We start from the raw sequence: 15,516 nt of genomic DNA, 5'->3' as shown, positions 1-15,516 counted from the left end.
ATCTTGAAAATTACTGAATTGCACACGTTGTAAATAAATACACTTACTTCATGTAACTGAGCCCTGAAGTGTTTGGGGCTGACTTTGATGGATCCGTCTCCGTCGGGTATTTGCTGCCCTTGAGTAGGGCTATGTCAGTAGGTAGAAAGTGATCGAGTAAGCCACGCCTGGTTACATGATAGTGTTTCCTTCGACCAATGTGTGTCTGACCATCTGCCACCTCATTACATGTAGCTACATAATCGCATATGCAAGCATTAACAGCGGTAGTAGCATTATATGTTGCTCTATCAAATCCTGCTTTTTGCGTCAATGTTCTTGTTTAATATTTACAATGCCGATGGACTAAGAGCAGGTTTTGCCAATACGTATCATCTGACCAACTGGTTCCCCTGGGCCTGTGTCTTGTTTCTAGAGTATTACAGTACGCAGTGGGAAAGCAACCAAGATAGTGTGTCTTTTATACTGAGATGTACTAGTTCTAGAATGATGACCACTTTGTTAGCGCTCCAGACTAGAAGTATTGTGTTTTGCTGGGATACATCCAGCATACATGCTCTGGATGCAAGCACTGAGATATAGAATCCCTATTCAACTAACTCCCTATCTACGCTTTGGTTACTTTTGTCGGTGCATACTACTCTTATATCAGTCCTACTCAGATATCTACGTATTTGTTATTCGCTATTAGCAACGGGATATGATACACAGAGCTCCCAACCAAGCGAGTACATCTGAATTACATATTCCTGCTATCAGAGACAATCGCTATAATTACTTCTACGCTTGACATGCAATAAACAAAGCAAACCTTGGGACCGAACTCGTGAAGGCCGATGTCGGAAGTTTCGAGCGTTTACCAAGCTCAGTGTCTAGAACATTGAAAATTATCTTTTTGACGTGAATTGTTGCTTAACTACTGAGGGCGGTGAGGGCCCCTGGGGCGAGTGCTGAAAATATGGTTATCTCATTGAGATATAAATCGGACCTTTCCAGCACATGGCCGCAAAGTATTTTAATTATAGTAGTAATATTTGTTGTCTCTATATCTCCCAATGGCTAGTCTCACTTGTTCCTCGTTGCATATTGTTATCAGCTCTTATCCACGACTCGCGGATAACCGTAACAATATAGCTAGAGAACTATTCCTGGATTATATCACTAAAAATATAGCGCTATATATTAGATATATTACTAGTACTAGTTAGATAAGGAAGTACAAGGAATATCTTAGATAAACTAAATTTAAAAGTATGTACACTGTTATATAGAGAGCCTTGGGTATTAACTTAATACTAGGCATATTTATTATTGATGCGATGTTGGATCTTAATCTCTATAAAGGGTCTTTATATTTACCTCAAAACTTGTATTGTGGCGGTACAAGTGATATTACGAATTTAGATTTTAATAAGTGGATCAGTGAGTTACTGATCCTCTATGGCCCTCCATCCTGGTTTAATTGCGCTATTGACCCTATTGACCATCTATCCAGGTTCTTTTCAGATCTATGCTATCACGGCCTAGATAAGCTGCCTTGCATATTGTTCTATAGGAGAATTTTATTCTGAGAATCCCGTGTTAGTAAGAATGCACTTGCGGCGTATGGCTTGGAAAACCCCATTTCCATAGTTTCATAACAAATGTGTACAAGGTTACCGCAATAATTATATCAAATTAATGTCAATTCAATATCTAACCGCGTTATCGTTTATCTAGTAGGTGAAAAATATCCATGTTCCTCACCATGCAGTTGGATGTTGACTGACACCCTAGTTCCGAGCGCACATCCCGCGCATCGGAGTAGTCTCGAATAGACATGATGATCTCGGCTGCAGTTTCGCATGGAGTAGCCTGCCCTGAACCCTGGTTCCTGCTGGGTGACTGTAATCTGGATGTACCATGAGTGGGAGAGTCGACTGGTACACGCTGCTCCCTATCGGAAATTTGGTTCTCGGATATAATCACCTGTTGATTGATAGCTCGGCTCAAGAGTGATGGGGTAGACTCAGTATCGTTCATCTCATGCAAGGGGTCATTGCATTCGGGATTAAGTGAGCTGAACTGCGAGGAACCCTCTCGGACTGTGTTTAGACTTGAAGGTTTCCATGGGGGCAATCGCGCTTCTAGTACAGCGTCCGAGTGAAGTTTTGGGAGAAAAATATTCGCTGTGTGTGCTGTCAAGTATTCCTGAACGTCCCGGTCGGAAACACCACGCAGTTTGAGCAGCGACCGGAGGAGAGTATTCTCCACTGCCACCTTTCGACCCGCAGCTTGGACTTCTCGTGTCGCCTGAACGCCCAGAGCCTCGAACTTGTGTAGGCGTTCCTCAAGATCTTGGATATATTCTCTGCGGCGTGCACGCGAACGTCGCTGGTTGTCGCGGATACGTAGTGATGGCGGTATTTGATCAGTCTGGGATGTTGTTAGTCTCTACATACTGCACTGAAGGATATATCTTGCCTCTCATGGAATTGCTGACCTTCACTGTTATCGTCCGTTTATTTAAACTATTGGTCTTCATGGTTGTCACGTTAACACGGCCGAGAGGTGTGCTGCTGTACCAAGATGTAAGATTTTGCTAAAGATATACTTTTCCGATGTCAGTGCTAACGACAATCTGAGTATAGTTGGCTGATGCCAGCAATTATATACAAGCCAGGAATAGGTTGATCAGGGGCGTCAACAGCAGTTTTCTTGCGACGGAGATGTGGTGGCGATCGCGTATTTCAGAGGATTAAATGAGTACTCGCCCAGGGGCCTTCAGGGCGGTGAAGACCCCTGGGGCGAGTGTGGAGAAGCATCCATGATGTGCCAAAATGATCCGTTAATTGTCTACTACCGTCTGCGGCGTCATCCAATGAACATTCACCAGTGACATACTTGCAGAGTTTTGGTTCCGCCCACTCATTCTTTGCAATGGACAAGCAGACATCGACTCACCACCATACTAATATATCATAATCAGATTCATTGGATCCCGCTTACCACCGGTAGTGTTCATCCCACACAAGGCCGGACTCTTGCCATTGCGCAGGAGTGCGGCGGATCGCAATCATTCAACGCCGTCAACTCCCTGCGGATTCTCGGCCGGTAGATGCGCATGTTTACTATCCCAAACCAGTCGTCTATCCCCCGGGCGTATACCCATTTTCCTGACGAGGGTCAACCGGGAGATCAGAGACTGATGTCTAGTAGTAACCGCGACCGGCTGGTGGATTGCATGGAGGAGTTTGTGAAGTATACTATCCTTATGCGTCCTCACCTAGAACTTTTTGGTGATCGGTCCAGTGAACGGGAGGAGAATAAGATGAACGGGACAAGATGAGGGCAGGGGGCATAAAGACAAATTCAGTATAGTAATGAGAAGGTTAGTTAGTTGAGGGTTGCGTGGCTGTATATAATATGTGGGACCGGAGGCGTCCAGCTCTGAGAGGATGTAGTTAGCCAATAGAATAGATTTGTTTGGAATAACGCTTTCGGTCTGTTTCTTTTGTTTGGTCGACCAGCAAATATGAGTGATATTTATTTTTGAGCTTTTCTATAATTATGTCGGCTCAGAGACAGATATATACATGCAGTCTACGAGGCGTTATGGCGGGTTTTCAGCGAGGTTCTGCGCGAGATGTCTTTCCAAATGGTTGCATAAGCTCTATGATTTACGCTTCACAAATCTTGAGTGATATAATATAGCAGATACATTTTGCCTACCACAGCGGATATTTATGATGCGGGAATGAGTAAAATATTGCAAGTCTTACTCTATTGCATGGCATCATTCCATTCAGGAAAAGCGGCGGCAGCTCTTGCAGGACGTCATATTGCTCTACTGGATTTGATTGAAAAAGCTATACTCATCTCCCTCGCAGCTTTGCACTATAACGCCAATCTGCTGAGGTCTGTTGTCATTTCCTTTCTGCTCTCGGTTTTCTTTTTTCTTTTCCCCCTTGGTTATAGCATGCCTGCACTGTTACGAGTTGTCCACATTTCATAACTATTTGAATAGGCCAGTAAGATATTGGTAGATGGGACGCTTTTCTAGGCATCTGGGTCTTGGTTTCAAGAGCCTGTTACATGCTGTACAAAATAACCTTTGATATCCTATGTTAGACGGAGCAACACTAAGATGGGACAGTATGTTGGGCTTCAAAAGCAGGTTCATATAGCCAGCCGGAGTTCGGCAATAAGTTTCTCAACGCGGCAACGGATTTCGTCGCGGATTAGGCGGACAGCATCAAGGCCTTGCCCAGCAGGGTCATCAAGTTGCCAGTCGAGATAGCGTTTGCCGGAGAAGAAGGGGCAGGCATCCCCACACCCCATGGTGATTACGATATCGCTATCTTGGACAGCGTCGGGAGTGAGGATCTTAGGTCTCTGATTGGTGAGGTCGATACCCTCTTCGCGCATAGCTTCGATGACGAACGGATTAACGGAGGTGGCTGGGGCTGAGCCGGCGGAGCGAACTTCAATAGCGTCGCCAGCAAGGTGAGTGAGGTAGCCCGCGGCCATTTGGGAGCGACCGGCGTTGTGGACGCAAACGAACAAGATGCTGGGCTTGTCTGCCATTGTCACCTTTATTGGTAGGCTCGGCGGTTGTAGTGAGTCGGCTGGTAAAAAGGAAGCAAGAAATATGAATACTGTTGTCCTCGCAGCCGTCAATGACTGCAAGGAAGGGGGTCTGTAAGCGTCTAATTCAGTGACTATTCAGCTAGAGTGGTAAATTTGCATTCTCACCGACAGAGTCTAAGGAGGTTACTCGAACAGTAGAGCTGGTCGTAAATTCGATTCGTCCATTGATGCCGGGGTTCAGCTGGCCATAATATACTCTCGTGCTACGCCAGTTAGGCTCGAGCTAGGGCATAGAGTTTGTCACTCCCGTGCTCTGATTGGGCACGGGAGGAACCGAGTTTCCAAGGCCAGAAAACCGCCCCAGACCCACACTAGATCCGCGATGCGCTGCAAAAACCATCTTAGGGCTAATTTTGGTCAATCCAAACTATGACTACCCAAGAGTGTCACTCAGGCTATATGATTGGTTACAAATAGTATATCTAACCGCTCCGATATTCGGTCTAACACTCTATTCGACCAATCAGCATTCGCCAGTGACATTCTGAGGCGCACCTCCCTATTATGGTCATAATTCTCCCAAAGTGAATAGAAGAGCATCAAAAGATGGCCACTCCATATAAATACACCTTTCATTGCTCTACTACCCTATAAATTAATATACATCAAGGCAGCTACAGTACGCCTAAATGCTTTTGTTATTCAGACAATAACAAAGTCACAGGCCAATATATCTAGTGTCAATTGACATAGGACTATTGCCCGAGGGCCACGGCGAGCCACTTATCAATCAATTTGTGCCAGCTGTCTAGCTTCACAGAATTTGATCTTGGGAAGAACCATCCTAAGATGCATCAAAACCGAAGTACAGCTTGTGCTGCAGCCCAAACGCTTTCCACGCCCGACGTGGAAAAACAGGCAGATGCGAAATCGTCAGACTCAGCGCCAAAAAAAATTTCTGCTTTCAAAAACCTCGGCCTGTTAGACCGGTTTCTCGCGGTATGGATCTTCCTGGCTATGGCTATAGGCATTATTTTGGGAAACTTCGTTCCCAGCACTGGGCCTGCGTTGCAAAAAGGGAAGTTTGTGGGGGTTTCAGTTCCTATCGGTAAGGTATACTACTGATACTTGGGATTATCTAATTACACATGCTAACGAATATTTGGTAGCTGTTGGCCTGCTTGTTATGATGTATCCCATTCTCTGCAAAGTGCGGTATGAGAGCTTGCATCATGTTTTTAAAACCCGTCAGATATGGATCCAGATTGCGTTCAGTATTGTTGTTAATTGGATTGTTGCTCCATTTTTCATGGTAAACTTTTCACTACCTCTCCAAGTAATGAATTAATCACTGACATGAATACTCTAGTTGGCGCTTGCCTGGGCTTTTCTCCCAGACGAACCAGAGCTACGGCAGGGGCTCATCCTGGTCGGACTAGCACGATGCATCGCCATGGTGAGTCACACGTCGCCAACAAAACGAAACATCATTGTTGTGCTTGAAAATACTAACGAATCCCTAGGTCCTAATTTGGACCGGCCTGGCGGGCGGCGACGACGAATACTGTGCCATCCTCGTCGCCATTAACTCCCTTCTCCAAATTGTCCTCTTCGCTCCCATGGGCGTCTTCTTTATCCAGATCATCAGCGGGGATAGCATAGTTTTTGAATATTCCACAGCCGCCAAAAGCGTCGCTGTATTTCTCGGCATTCCGCTGGGCGCAGCAATTCTCACGCGCTTGACTCTCCGTTGGGCGACAAGTCCCCAATGGTACGACGAGATATTTCTAAAATGGGCCAGCCCCTGGTCCCTTATTGGCCTTCTATTCACGATCTTAGTGCTGTTCGCATCGCAAGGCCGTCAGGTTGTTCATCAGATTGTCTCTGTGATCCGCGTGGCTGCGCCACTGATTGTTTACTTTGCGGTTATATTCTTTTTGACGCTATTTGTGACGTATAAGTTGGGTTTTGGGTATAAGCTTGCGACGACACAGAGCTTTACAGCTGCTAGTAATAATTTTGAGTTGGCGATTGCTGTTGCTGTTGCTACTTTTGGGGCGGATAGTAATCAGGCCCTTGCTTCGACTGTTGGGCCGCTTATCGAGGTTCCGGTTTTGTTGGGCCTTGTGTATGCTGTCAAATTCGTGGCAAAGAGGCTGGGTTGGAAGGATTAGTACATTTTACCATGACACACCGCAACAGTGAACCCTAGACTAGTACTAGCCAGTGTCTCCCCGAGAACGAAACTTATGAATATGGCGCCCTGTAGCTATACCCTTTGGTCAGCCGATCGGCCCTCACATAACCGTAGGAGCTCAGTCAACCGTTAAAGTCCGCGTCTGTCCGAGGCGCTCTGCTAATGAGCTTCCCCTCTTTTGGCAATACGAATTAGCATACAATTAACCTCCAGGTGGGTACCCCAAGGCACGATCACTGCCGTTTTCTGTAGCCAGCTCGTGTGGGGAATATCTGGGGTAAGGAGAAAGTCCGCCTTGCAGGAAATCGGTTGTTTCGGGTAACCATATTTTTGCTATACCAACCCATTATCGTGGGCGTACTTCCTGTATAACATTATAGATAAACGATATTTTAGAAAAACTATAGTGAGGTCTGAATAGTCGGAGTATAATATATAAACTTGATATATCTTTATCGTAACTGAATATAAAAATAGGGCTTAATTACCGTAGTTTATTGGACATGTACCCTAACTACTATGGATCAACCATAGCTTTACCATACTTCAAAAAGGTTATTCTAAAACCATAGTACCCGAGTTTAACTATGCAGACATTACAGCCACCGGAAACCACCAAACGTCCAGATGGCGGGGTCTGGGGAAATACAGTTTGCGTCTAGCGTTTGATGTCTGTGTTCTCAGCTGGAATGCGTTGTTACCCGGGTAGTATAAGTAGGGCCTCATGCATAACTCGATAGAAAATGGGACTACTTTCTCCCTTGACATAATCGCTTCGTGATAAACAATCAGCACCAAGTTGCGCTTCGCTGAAAGATCTATCAGAACAAAGCTCCCCATGAAGCCTGTCGTCTAACGCCTATCTTTAATACACGTAGACTCTTTTTCTTGCAGACCATCCTTTACCCACTCCAGTATGGCCATGGCGGCGACAACAGATGAACAAAATGTGGCCTCATCCAGTCATGTGGAGAATATGGATCAAATGAAAATCGACGCCGAAGAGAACTATACTGCGGAGCACAGGCAGCAAATGCAATTATTGAATGCCCGTATTGTTCGCAAGGTAGGTCAACCGCATGCTGGAGGTTAGCATTCTGCTCACATATCACTACAGTATGATATCTGGGTACTGCCCCTTGTGTGGGTCTTGTATGTTATTTCGTACCTTGACCGTGGAAATATCGGCAATGCAAAGACTGCGGGGGCACAGGAGGACCTTGGCCTCACCAGCTATCAGGCATGTCAATTGTCCACGCAATAGTTCTGAGCTATTGATAACACTATAGGATAGTGGTCATGGGTACTCAACTCCTTTTACATTACATACACCTGCCTAGAGTGGCTAGTTCTATGCTGGAAGATTTTCCCAGCCCACATCTACGTGACAGTTTTATGTGTGCTGTAAGTCCAACGCATGAAAGGGACTGACTGATATGGTTGATCTCGACGAAACAGCTAACTGGCAATCGCAGGTGGGGCGTTTGCGCGATGTGTTCAGGACTTGTCCATAACATGGCAGGGTTAGTCGCCTGCCGAGTCGGGCTGGGTATCCTGGAGGCAGGATTTGGTGCTGGTGTCCCGTACTACCTGTCGCTATGCTATAAGCGTCACGAACTGGGTACACGTGTGTCTATCCTTCTTGGATCCAGCCCGATTGCAAACTGCATTGCAGGCGCAATTGCTTATGGAATTTCCCAAATCAACTCCCACATGGAGCCCTGGAGGTTGATATTCTTGATTGGTACATGACCTAGATCTAAGTATGCAGGTTCAGTTGGATTAAATGCTAATTATATTATGTTAGAGGGGTCGCCGTCAGTTGTAATGGCTCCCTTGGTCTGGTTTCTACTCATGGATTCTCCCTCGACGGCAAAGTTCCTCAGCAACGAAGAACGTACGTTCGCAGTAGAACGCATGGAAACCCGCGACACAACGCGCAAGACCTCACTCTCCAAAGCTCAGCTATTCGCCGGACTGACAGACTATAAGAACTACTGCCACGCTTGTCTCCATTTCTGCTGCAACTATTCCTTCGCCGGGCTATCCAACTTCCTTCCGACTATTGTTCATGAGATGGGCTATGATTCGGTACAGGCACAAGGCCTTACGGCACCACCTTATTTCGGGGCGTTTCTATCCAGCATACTTGTTGCCTGGCTCTCAGACCGCTACGGCTCGCGCGGCTGGATGCTGGCCCTATGTGCCAGTGTTGCGACCGTGGGCTATGCCCTGTTAGCCACACAGACGGGAACTGCCGTGCGGTACGTAGCCATCTGGCTGACAAGCTGTGGGATCTTCCCTGCCTTGGCGATCAACATGACCTGGATGCTTAATAACAATGCCGGGGACACGAAGAAGGGAATTGGGATGTCATTGCTGGCTATTATCGGGCAATGTTCTTCATTCCTCGCCTCCTTTATGTATCCCGATAGCGCTGCGTACGTTTCCTTCGCTACCCCTTGTTGAAGACCCGCCTCTCAATATCATTATTGATATGTACTAACACATGATAGACCATACTTCGTCAAGGGAACGGCTATTGGCTCTGGCCTCACGGGTATTATTGTCCCCGTTGGATTGGTCCTCCATTTCTCCTATGCCGCGGAGAACAGACGTAGAGATCGGGAGTTCGGGCCTGTGCCACAGGGCGATGGTCCTATTGACGTTAGTGCTGTGGGCGATAAGCATAACCACTTTCGCCTTTTGACCTGAGTGGAGGACATTATGTTGTTGCCCCCAGTCTGCATGAGGCTTTGGAATATTTATACCTGTGGTACAGGTAGTGAGCGATTCGTGATCACAATGTTTTCTACAACAACAATGCTAGGCAGTGTACTGTAATAAACGGATGCCTGAAAATTTTATATTAATTTATCCTTTATATAAAGCCGAGATTAACTGTATAGTGGAGGTATATTGTGGTAGCGTATTTTGGCGAATCACGATTCTCGTACCGCGCTAACCACAGAGAGAAATAGACAAAAGAAAGATATATGAGGTAGGTTTGGCCGGAGGGAACACAGTCAATAGGCCAAACCACGCTGACGTGTAAGGAAGCTCACGATCTGAGCTGGGCTAGTTGGGCATACCCCAGCGAGGCGCGTTCACGATGATGCCAACTAAACAGCCGGAAATGATCGCGGCGCAAGGGAGGGTGATGATCCAACCCATGTAGATCCAGGCTACCATTCTCCAGTTGATCGTTCTCCAGGTGCCGTTGCACAGGCCAACACCCACTGTAGAGCCGGTGATACACTGTGTGGTGGAGACGGGGAGCTCTGCAGGCACAAGAGGTTAGACACTGACGCTTAGGGGGAAAGAGAGATAACATACTTAGCCGGGTGGCGATGATCACAGCGATAGCCGCACCGAGTTCCATAGAGAAACCACGGGAGGGAGAGTGAAGGGTCAGTCGGTTACCGAGAAAGCTCATGATATGATAGCCGTATGTCCAGATACCAATGGCGATGGCAGCACCACCGAATACACTGCAGGATATGGGTTAGCAAGGTGGACTTTCTGACATTTCAACCAATGAGACTTACAGAATCCAGATGGGGACAGGAGTCTTAGCGCCGTCAAGGGCGCCACTTTTCCAAATAGCATAGATGGTGGCATATGGGCCAACAGCACTGGGAATAGTTAGCATCGGTCCATTGCTGGTGTAGCGAAAGCGGGAAAAGCTCACTTAGCAACATCATTGGCACCATGGGTGAAGGCAGCCGTACAGGCCGTCAAGATCTGGAGGAAGGAAAACATGTACTCTGCTTCGTTATCATAGTGGGTAGAGTGTGCGTGGGTCTTTTCGAGGTCACCCGCAAGCTTGCTGTCCTTCTTCTGGGCGCTAACAACGTCCTGCTCAAGACCACGGAAGAGGGCCTTCTTGAACAGCCAGTACATAACCGCAGGGGTGTACCAGACTCCCTCAGGACGGGGACCGCAGACGTTGATAACATCACCACCCGCATGGTCTGCACCATCACCCGAGCTTGAAGTAGCGTGGGGCTCTCCCTTGAGGTCGGGAGAGGAATGTTCACTATTGTTTTCGACATCGCCCGATCGGTTGGCTTGTAGTTCCTGCATGGTTTTGTGACCTTCATAATAGTTGCGAACAGCCTTCACATGAGCAGGGCGAGGAGGCACTTCACCACGGCGCAGGAGAAGAGGGCCTTGGATGATATGCCAGGGCGTGAGTTGCCAGTCGCTCAGGATAACCCGGCGGTAGAGCCAGGGGCAAAGGAAGACAGCAGACAGAACAGAGACACCAGCACCAACACCAACCACAGTGCCAGCAATCTCAGCACCCCCCAGCTCAATTCTGCTTTTACCGCCCTTCCAGACGATAAGCACTGTGACTTGTCAGGAATCGAGTCAGGAAGGTTGTAAGGGCAAGGGCCAAACATACTGGTAAGAAGGGCGGAGGTCAGGAGGAAGTAGAACGGAACAGTGTACAACGCCTTGAGTGCAGAGTTGCTCCGCAGCAGGATGCCATATTTGGTGATCAAGAAGATCAACGAAGCAGCCACACCGGCCAACAGAGGTGCGATAATCCAGGCAAGGAACACCTGGACAACGCCAGAATTGATATCACCACCCCACCAGATTATATTATCGGCTCCAAGAAGAGCAATGCCCATTCCCAGGATTCCTCCCAGGATAGAATGAGTTGTGGACACCGGGAGACCAATCTTTGTACAGATACTGAGGTATATAGCTGAGCCAACCACTGCGCAGCACATTCCAAGCATCAGGAGCGGGGGATTTTCGGCGAATAAATCGACCTTGACGATTTTTGTCCGGATCGTATCAGAGACACTGTCTCCTACACCGACACTATAGAATCATATCGTTATCCCAAGGTCCAAAAGTCAGAACTCAATAATAGGCCAGTGGTAAGCTTACGCTCCAGCAAACTCCATGATAGATCCCAGGATCAAGGCCTGCCAGAGCTTGATCGAACGCGACGAAACAGACGTCGCCCAGGAGTTGGCGGCATCATTGGCACCGATATTCCAGGCATCCAGGAAGGCGAATATTGTGCCAATCGCGAAGATGTAATCGTACTGGTGAAGAGCCATCTTGGCGGATGTCACACAGCACGAGAGATTTCAAGGTGAAACTTCACCTTTTCGGGATGTTGATGGCAGATCAGGAAGGGAAGGACAATATAGCGATCCGGAACAGGCCTTTATATTTGCCCTAGCACTATTGCTGTCTTGCTGCGCCTCCTGAGCGAAGTCTACATACAATGATAATGCCAAGAGACCCAAGACAGTCCGGCTCCGCCGAGCTGCCAAGCGTTCCTCCACTGACTGTCCGCCGACTAATCCAACTCCGCAGACCAGCACGTGCCCGACAGTCTAATTACCAGTATCGCCAAGCCTGCTGTGGCCTCAGCGACTCGCCTGCTTGCGAGCGACGCCACAAATACGCTAATGTGCGGGCAAATGCTGGGAACAGTGCGGATACGATCCATGTGCCCAACCTCACGGCTCCCATTGGCACAATCGCAGTCTCTTGGCCACGAATTAATCATGGAAGCAAGCGTAAAACCGTTTAGCATAGTTTGACTGGGTGAGAAATTATTCAAGTTGGTACTTGGCGGAATGGGTGTATCTGATTCCACCTGCTATCGCTACCCTCTTATAGCCCTAGCTGGCATCTGATGCTCGAGTACAGCTTTTTCATTGGCTTCATTTGAACCTACACCCGAGGAATTAAACGCCAGTTCCGGTCTGCATTGGCTGTTGGCATCAGGCGCACTGTTCAACATGCCCGGATATTGAGTCTGAAATTGGTAATGTCGCGTGCCCAGAGTTACAAGACTCTCTCAGCTCCTCGACCTGGTCCTGGAGGCGTTGGATATACTCCACCGCTGTCTCGAGTAGTCTTGCCTGATCAGAATCCTCCAAGTTAGCACGACATCGGTTGCATCATGGGATTGGCTGGGCCTTTGGCATGCACACCTTCGTGCCACTCGTCCCCTCATCCCCCACGCCTCCAATCCTCATTATGCGCGCCATTCGGTCCAGCGCAACTTTCATGCGATCCCGTTGGCACTTCTGGGCGTCAGCATGTTGCCTCTTCCGACATTTAGCCGAATTAGACACTGCTAGGATGTTTGCTGAGCCTGGTCCTGAACTCGTGTTATCATGTTGATGTCGCCTGATTCTCATACTGACTGCCATCCCATGAATGTGTCCTTTGAGTCACGTACCTTTCGGTCTGATCTCGACCAGCTTTTGTTGTCTGCTTTGGGGGTAAGACAAGCTCGTGTGCTTTGAGGTAGTTGGGCTGGCGTACCCGCTTGCAAGCACGTGCGACATGGTTGGTATATAATAAGTGACAACGCCAAGTTCGGATACTTGAGAGCTCCTGGGCACCTCTGGCCCATTAGGCAGCTGGCAGGTATATATAGCTACAATACAGATGGGGGAATTTTCTTCAATAGGCTATCTGTTATTAGTCATTTTCGAAGGTATCATAACCCACAGGCGATCGGCCATATCAGTAAGGTTTCTAGGCGCCTTCCCAAATGAAGCTATTCAAAAACCCAAACAATCTGCGCAATTAGAAGTTTAAGTCAGTTTAACAATCAGGACATCGATTGAGTTTATGGACTAGGATACACTACACTCGTATTATTATGCAATATCTCGTAGTTACTTTGGAAGTGCTGAACATATATTTTATTTTCTCTGATCCTATATTCTGTTGTTCATCAGTGAGTAAAAAGCGGCCCTGAGCTAGTCCTTACTGGCACAGGGAAAATAGAACACGTGTCCACGTTTCGCTATCGTCGTCTGTCCTGTCTCGTCGGAGATCTGGCCTCGGTGATAAGTCAATTGGTGCGTATGTTATGCGTCCCATCTAGACTTGAAGAACTAGAAAGGCAAAGGCGAAAATAGAGCAACATCAATACCTCCATTGATGTTATTACATTCTCTGTTGGTGCTTGTCCGGATTGAATATCTCTATAGCAGGGCTAGTTTCGATTTAAGATGCATGCTGAATGATGGAAACAAAACATACATGTCCCACATACGAAAATTCCACCTAGTTCAAATAAAGGGCAAGCCATTCTTCAATTGGCGTATGTTTCCATACATATGGTATCACTCCTATCCCTGGCTGAAAGAACGCAGCCACCAGCCCAACTCAGCACCTAGCTTTCCTCCCTGGTCGTACATCACTAGATGTCCCGCTTCTTCAATCACTACCACGTCTCTAGCACACAGCTTCTCCTTCAGTCTGTCTGCAGTATCCACCGGAATCCACCTATCCTCCTTGCCCCAAATAATCCTCACTGGTATCTTCTTGCCGACTTCCGAATACCTGCTCTCAACTTCACCGGTGTGGCGGCTATTTGCCTGCACCATCTGCCTCACAAAGCCCTTCCTCCCTTCCTCACTCCTGACCCACGGCCTTTTCAGCTTGTCCATCGTCTCCTTCCCCAACTCAGTATATGCCGCGTCTCGAATATAAGCTTCCACAACACCTTCAAAAACCGGGCCAGGCAAGGCAGTAAACACCTCCTCATTCTCCGCGACCAATTTAAACAACGGCTGACCGAATGGCCCCAACGCAACCACATTAATCAGACACAGGCTAGCATACTCGCAGCTATGCAATATATGAGCCCGTAAAGCCATCAGCCCTCCATGATCATGTGCGACGACATGAGCCTTTTCATGCTTCCAGTCGCGAGACCAGTCGTGATAGAGCGCAGCAAAGGCCTCTGACTGCTGCGCCAGATCGGCATCCAAGGCGACGTCTTTAGTAATGGCGTCCTCCTTGCCCGGGAGTGGGTGGCCAAGAGGACTCTCGCCAAACCCGGGGTTGTCGAACAGATAGACGTGGAAATATCTGGCAAATGATCGTGCGTAGGTATCCCAGACACGGGACGACCAGGGGGTACCGTGCACAAAGATCAGAGGTGGTAAGACATTATCACCAAGAGAGGTCCAGTGGATTTGGTACCTGTGCGTGTCGGTAGAGTGGTGAAAGGTCTGGTCCAGATGGATGGAATCCATGTTTGGCGACTAGATAATTGTAGTATAGTGTAGCACTGGGCTCAGAGAATTGGAGGAAAGCAACTTGTGAACTGTTGTACGGATACTTAGAGTCCTATGGTATGGGTTCCTTCCACCCCGGTCATAAATGACGATTATATAGGTTATAGTGAGCACCGCAAGGATTGCTGGCTCCAAGGGAGATGCTATGAGATTGAAGGCGGCAAGAAAAGAACTGAGAAATGTACTCAAAGTAACTATTCAGAGACTGGCAGTGTACTCAAAATGACCAATCAACAACGAGAATACTAGACGGGGAACTCAATGTGGCCAATCAAAGGCCCTATAAGTTATCCACAGACATCATAGATGGATATGGACCCCTAAGCCTAAAACAGGATCAGACGACAGGGACTTGCTGATCAGTGAGTGGTGATCGATACTTAAATCGGCGATATGACCAAATGGCTGCCCATGTGGGCGTTTGAATGATATACCATCAGATCATGACGAGTGACACGCGCTATGGAAATCCTTAACGACCTGCTAGCTAACACAGTAACGCCAACTTGATGTAGTAAATACCTCGGCCCTTCTGAAGCTCGAGACACCAACAAATAAGCATATTTAGTAATTCTTCCACTAGACAGTGAAATGGATACCGGAACGATGCACTGGCTACTCGGTAGTGGGGTTTTGTATCTACCAAGACGACCCCACATTAGTACCGCTTAT

The 15,516-nt window shown here is 47.7% G+C and overlaps 7 protein-coding genes across 7 annotated transcripts; 2 read left to right on the top strand and 5 right to left on the bottom strand.

Moving 5' to 3' along the window:
• Positions 1-1,704: 1,704 nt before the first annotated feature.
• On the bottom strand, positions 1,705-2,524 carry ANOM_000563 (uncharacterized protein; the record flags this gene model as incomplete). The annotated part of the gene is made up of 2 exons (XM_015545821.1): positions 1,705-2,415; positions 2,483-2,524. The coding sequence occupies 2 exons, from the start codon at positions 2,522-2,524 to the stop codon at positions 1,705-1,707; spliced, it is 753 nt and encodes a 250-aa protein (XP_015412058.1).
• Positions 2,525-4,158: 1,634 nt separating this feature from the next.
• On the bottom strand, positions 4,159-4,566 carry ANOM_000562 (arsenate reductase ArsC; the record flags this gene model as incomplete). The annotated part of the gene is made up of 1 exon (XM_015545820.1): positions 4,159-4,566. One exon carries the CDS (start codon positions 4,564-4,566, stop codon positions 4,159-4,161), a length of 408 nt encoding a protein of 135 aa, XP_015412031.1.
• Positions 4,567-5,418: 852 nt separating this feature from the next.
• Positions 5,419-6,743, top strand: ANOM_000561 (arsenic resistance protein; the record flags this gene model as incomplete). Its single annotated transcript, XM_015545819.1, has 4 exons — positions 5,419-5,677; positions 5,739-5,881; positions 5,939-6,025; positions 6,093-6,743. The coding sequence occupies 4 exons, from the start codon at positions 5,419-5,421 to the stop codon at positions 6,741-6,743; spliced, it is 1,140 nt and encodes a 379-aa protein (XP_015412030.1).
• A 939-nt stretch (positions 6,744-7,682) lies between these two features.
• ANOM_000560 (MFS transporter) lies at positions 7,683-9,481 on the top strand (the record flags this gene model as incomplete). The annotated part of the gene is made up of 5 exons (XM_015545818.1): positions 7,683-7,832; positions 8,061-8,170; positions 8,242-8,510; positions 8,574-9,207; positions 9,283-9,481. The coding sequence occupies 5 exons, from the start codon at positions 7,683-7,685 to the stop codon at positions 9,479-9,481; spliced, it is 1,362 nt and encodes a 453-aa protein (XP_015412029.1).
• A 363-nt stretch (positions 9,482-9,844) lies between these two features.
• On the bottom strand, positions 9,845-11,847 carry ANOM_000559 (inorganic phosphate transporter; the record flags this gene model as incomplete). Its single annotated transcript, XM_015545817.1, has 6 exons — positions 9,845-10,047; positions 10,103-10,257; positions 10,315-10,401; positions 10,458-11,118; positions 11,175-11,602; positions 11,672-11,847. The coding sequence occupies 6 exons, from the start codon at positions 11,845-11,847 to the stop codon at positions 9,845-9,847; spliced, it is 1,710 nt and encodes a 569-aa protein (XP_015412099.1).
• A 675-nt stretch (positions 11,848-12,522) lies between these two features.
• Positions 12,523-13,095, bottom strand: ANOM_000558 (uncharacterized protein; the record flags this gene model as incomplete). Its single annotated transcript, XM_015545816.1, has 3 exons — positions 12,523-12,663; positions 12,736-12,905; positions 12,987-13,095. The coding sequence occupies 3 exons, from the start codon at positions 13,093-13,095 to the stop codon at positions 12,523-12,525; spliced, it is 420 nt and encodes a 139-aa protein (XP_015412100.1).
• Positions 13,096-13,890: 795 nt separating this feature from the next.
• Positions 13,891-14,802, bottom strand: ANOM_000557 (alpha/beta fold hydrolase; the record flags this gene model as incomplete). The annotated part of the gene is made up of 1 exon (XM_015545815.1): positions 13,891-14,802. One exon carries the CDS (start codon positions 14,800-14,802, stop codon positions 13,891-13,893), a length of 912 nt encoding a protein of 303 aa, XP_015412094.1.
• Between the last annotated feature and the right edge of the window lie 714 nt (positions 14,803-15,516).

This window comes from Aspergillus nomiae, assembly GCF_001204775.2.
Source record: "Aspergillus nomiae NRRL 13137 chromosome Unknown contig00005, whole genome shotgun sequence".
Lineage (NCBI taxonomy): Eukaryota > Fungi > Ascomycota > Eurotiomycetes > Eurotiales > Aspergillaceae > Aspergillus > Aspergillus nomiae.
The sequence above is the reverse complement of the archived record's forward strand: the minus strand, read 5'-3'. Positions and strand labels throughout refer to the sequence as shown.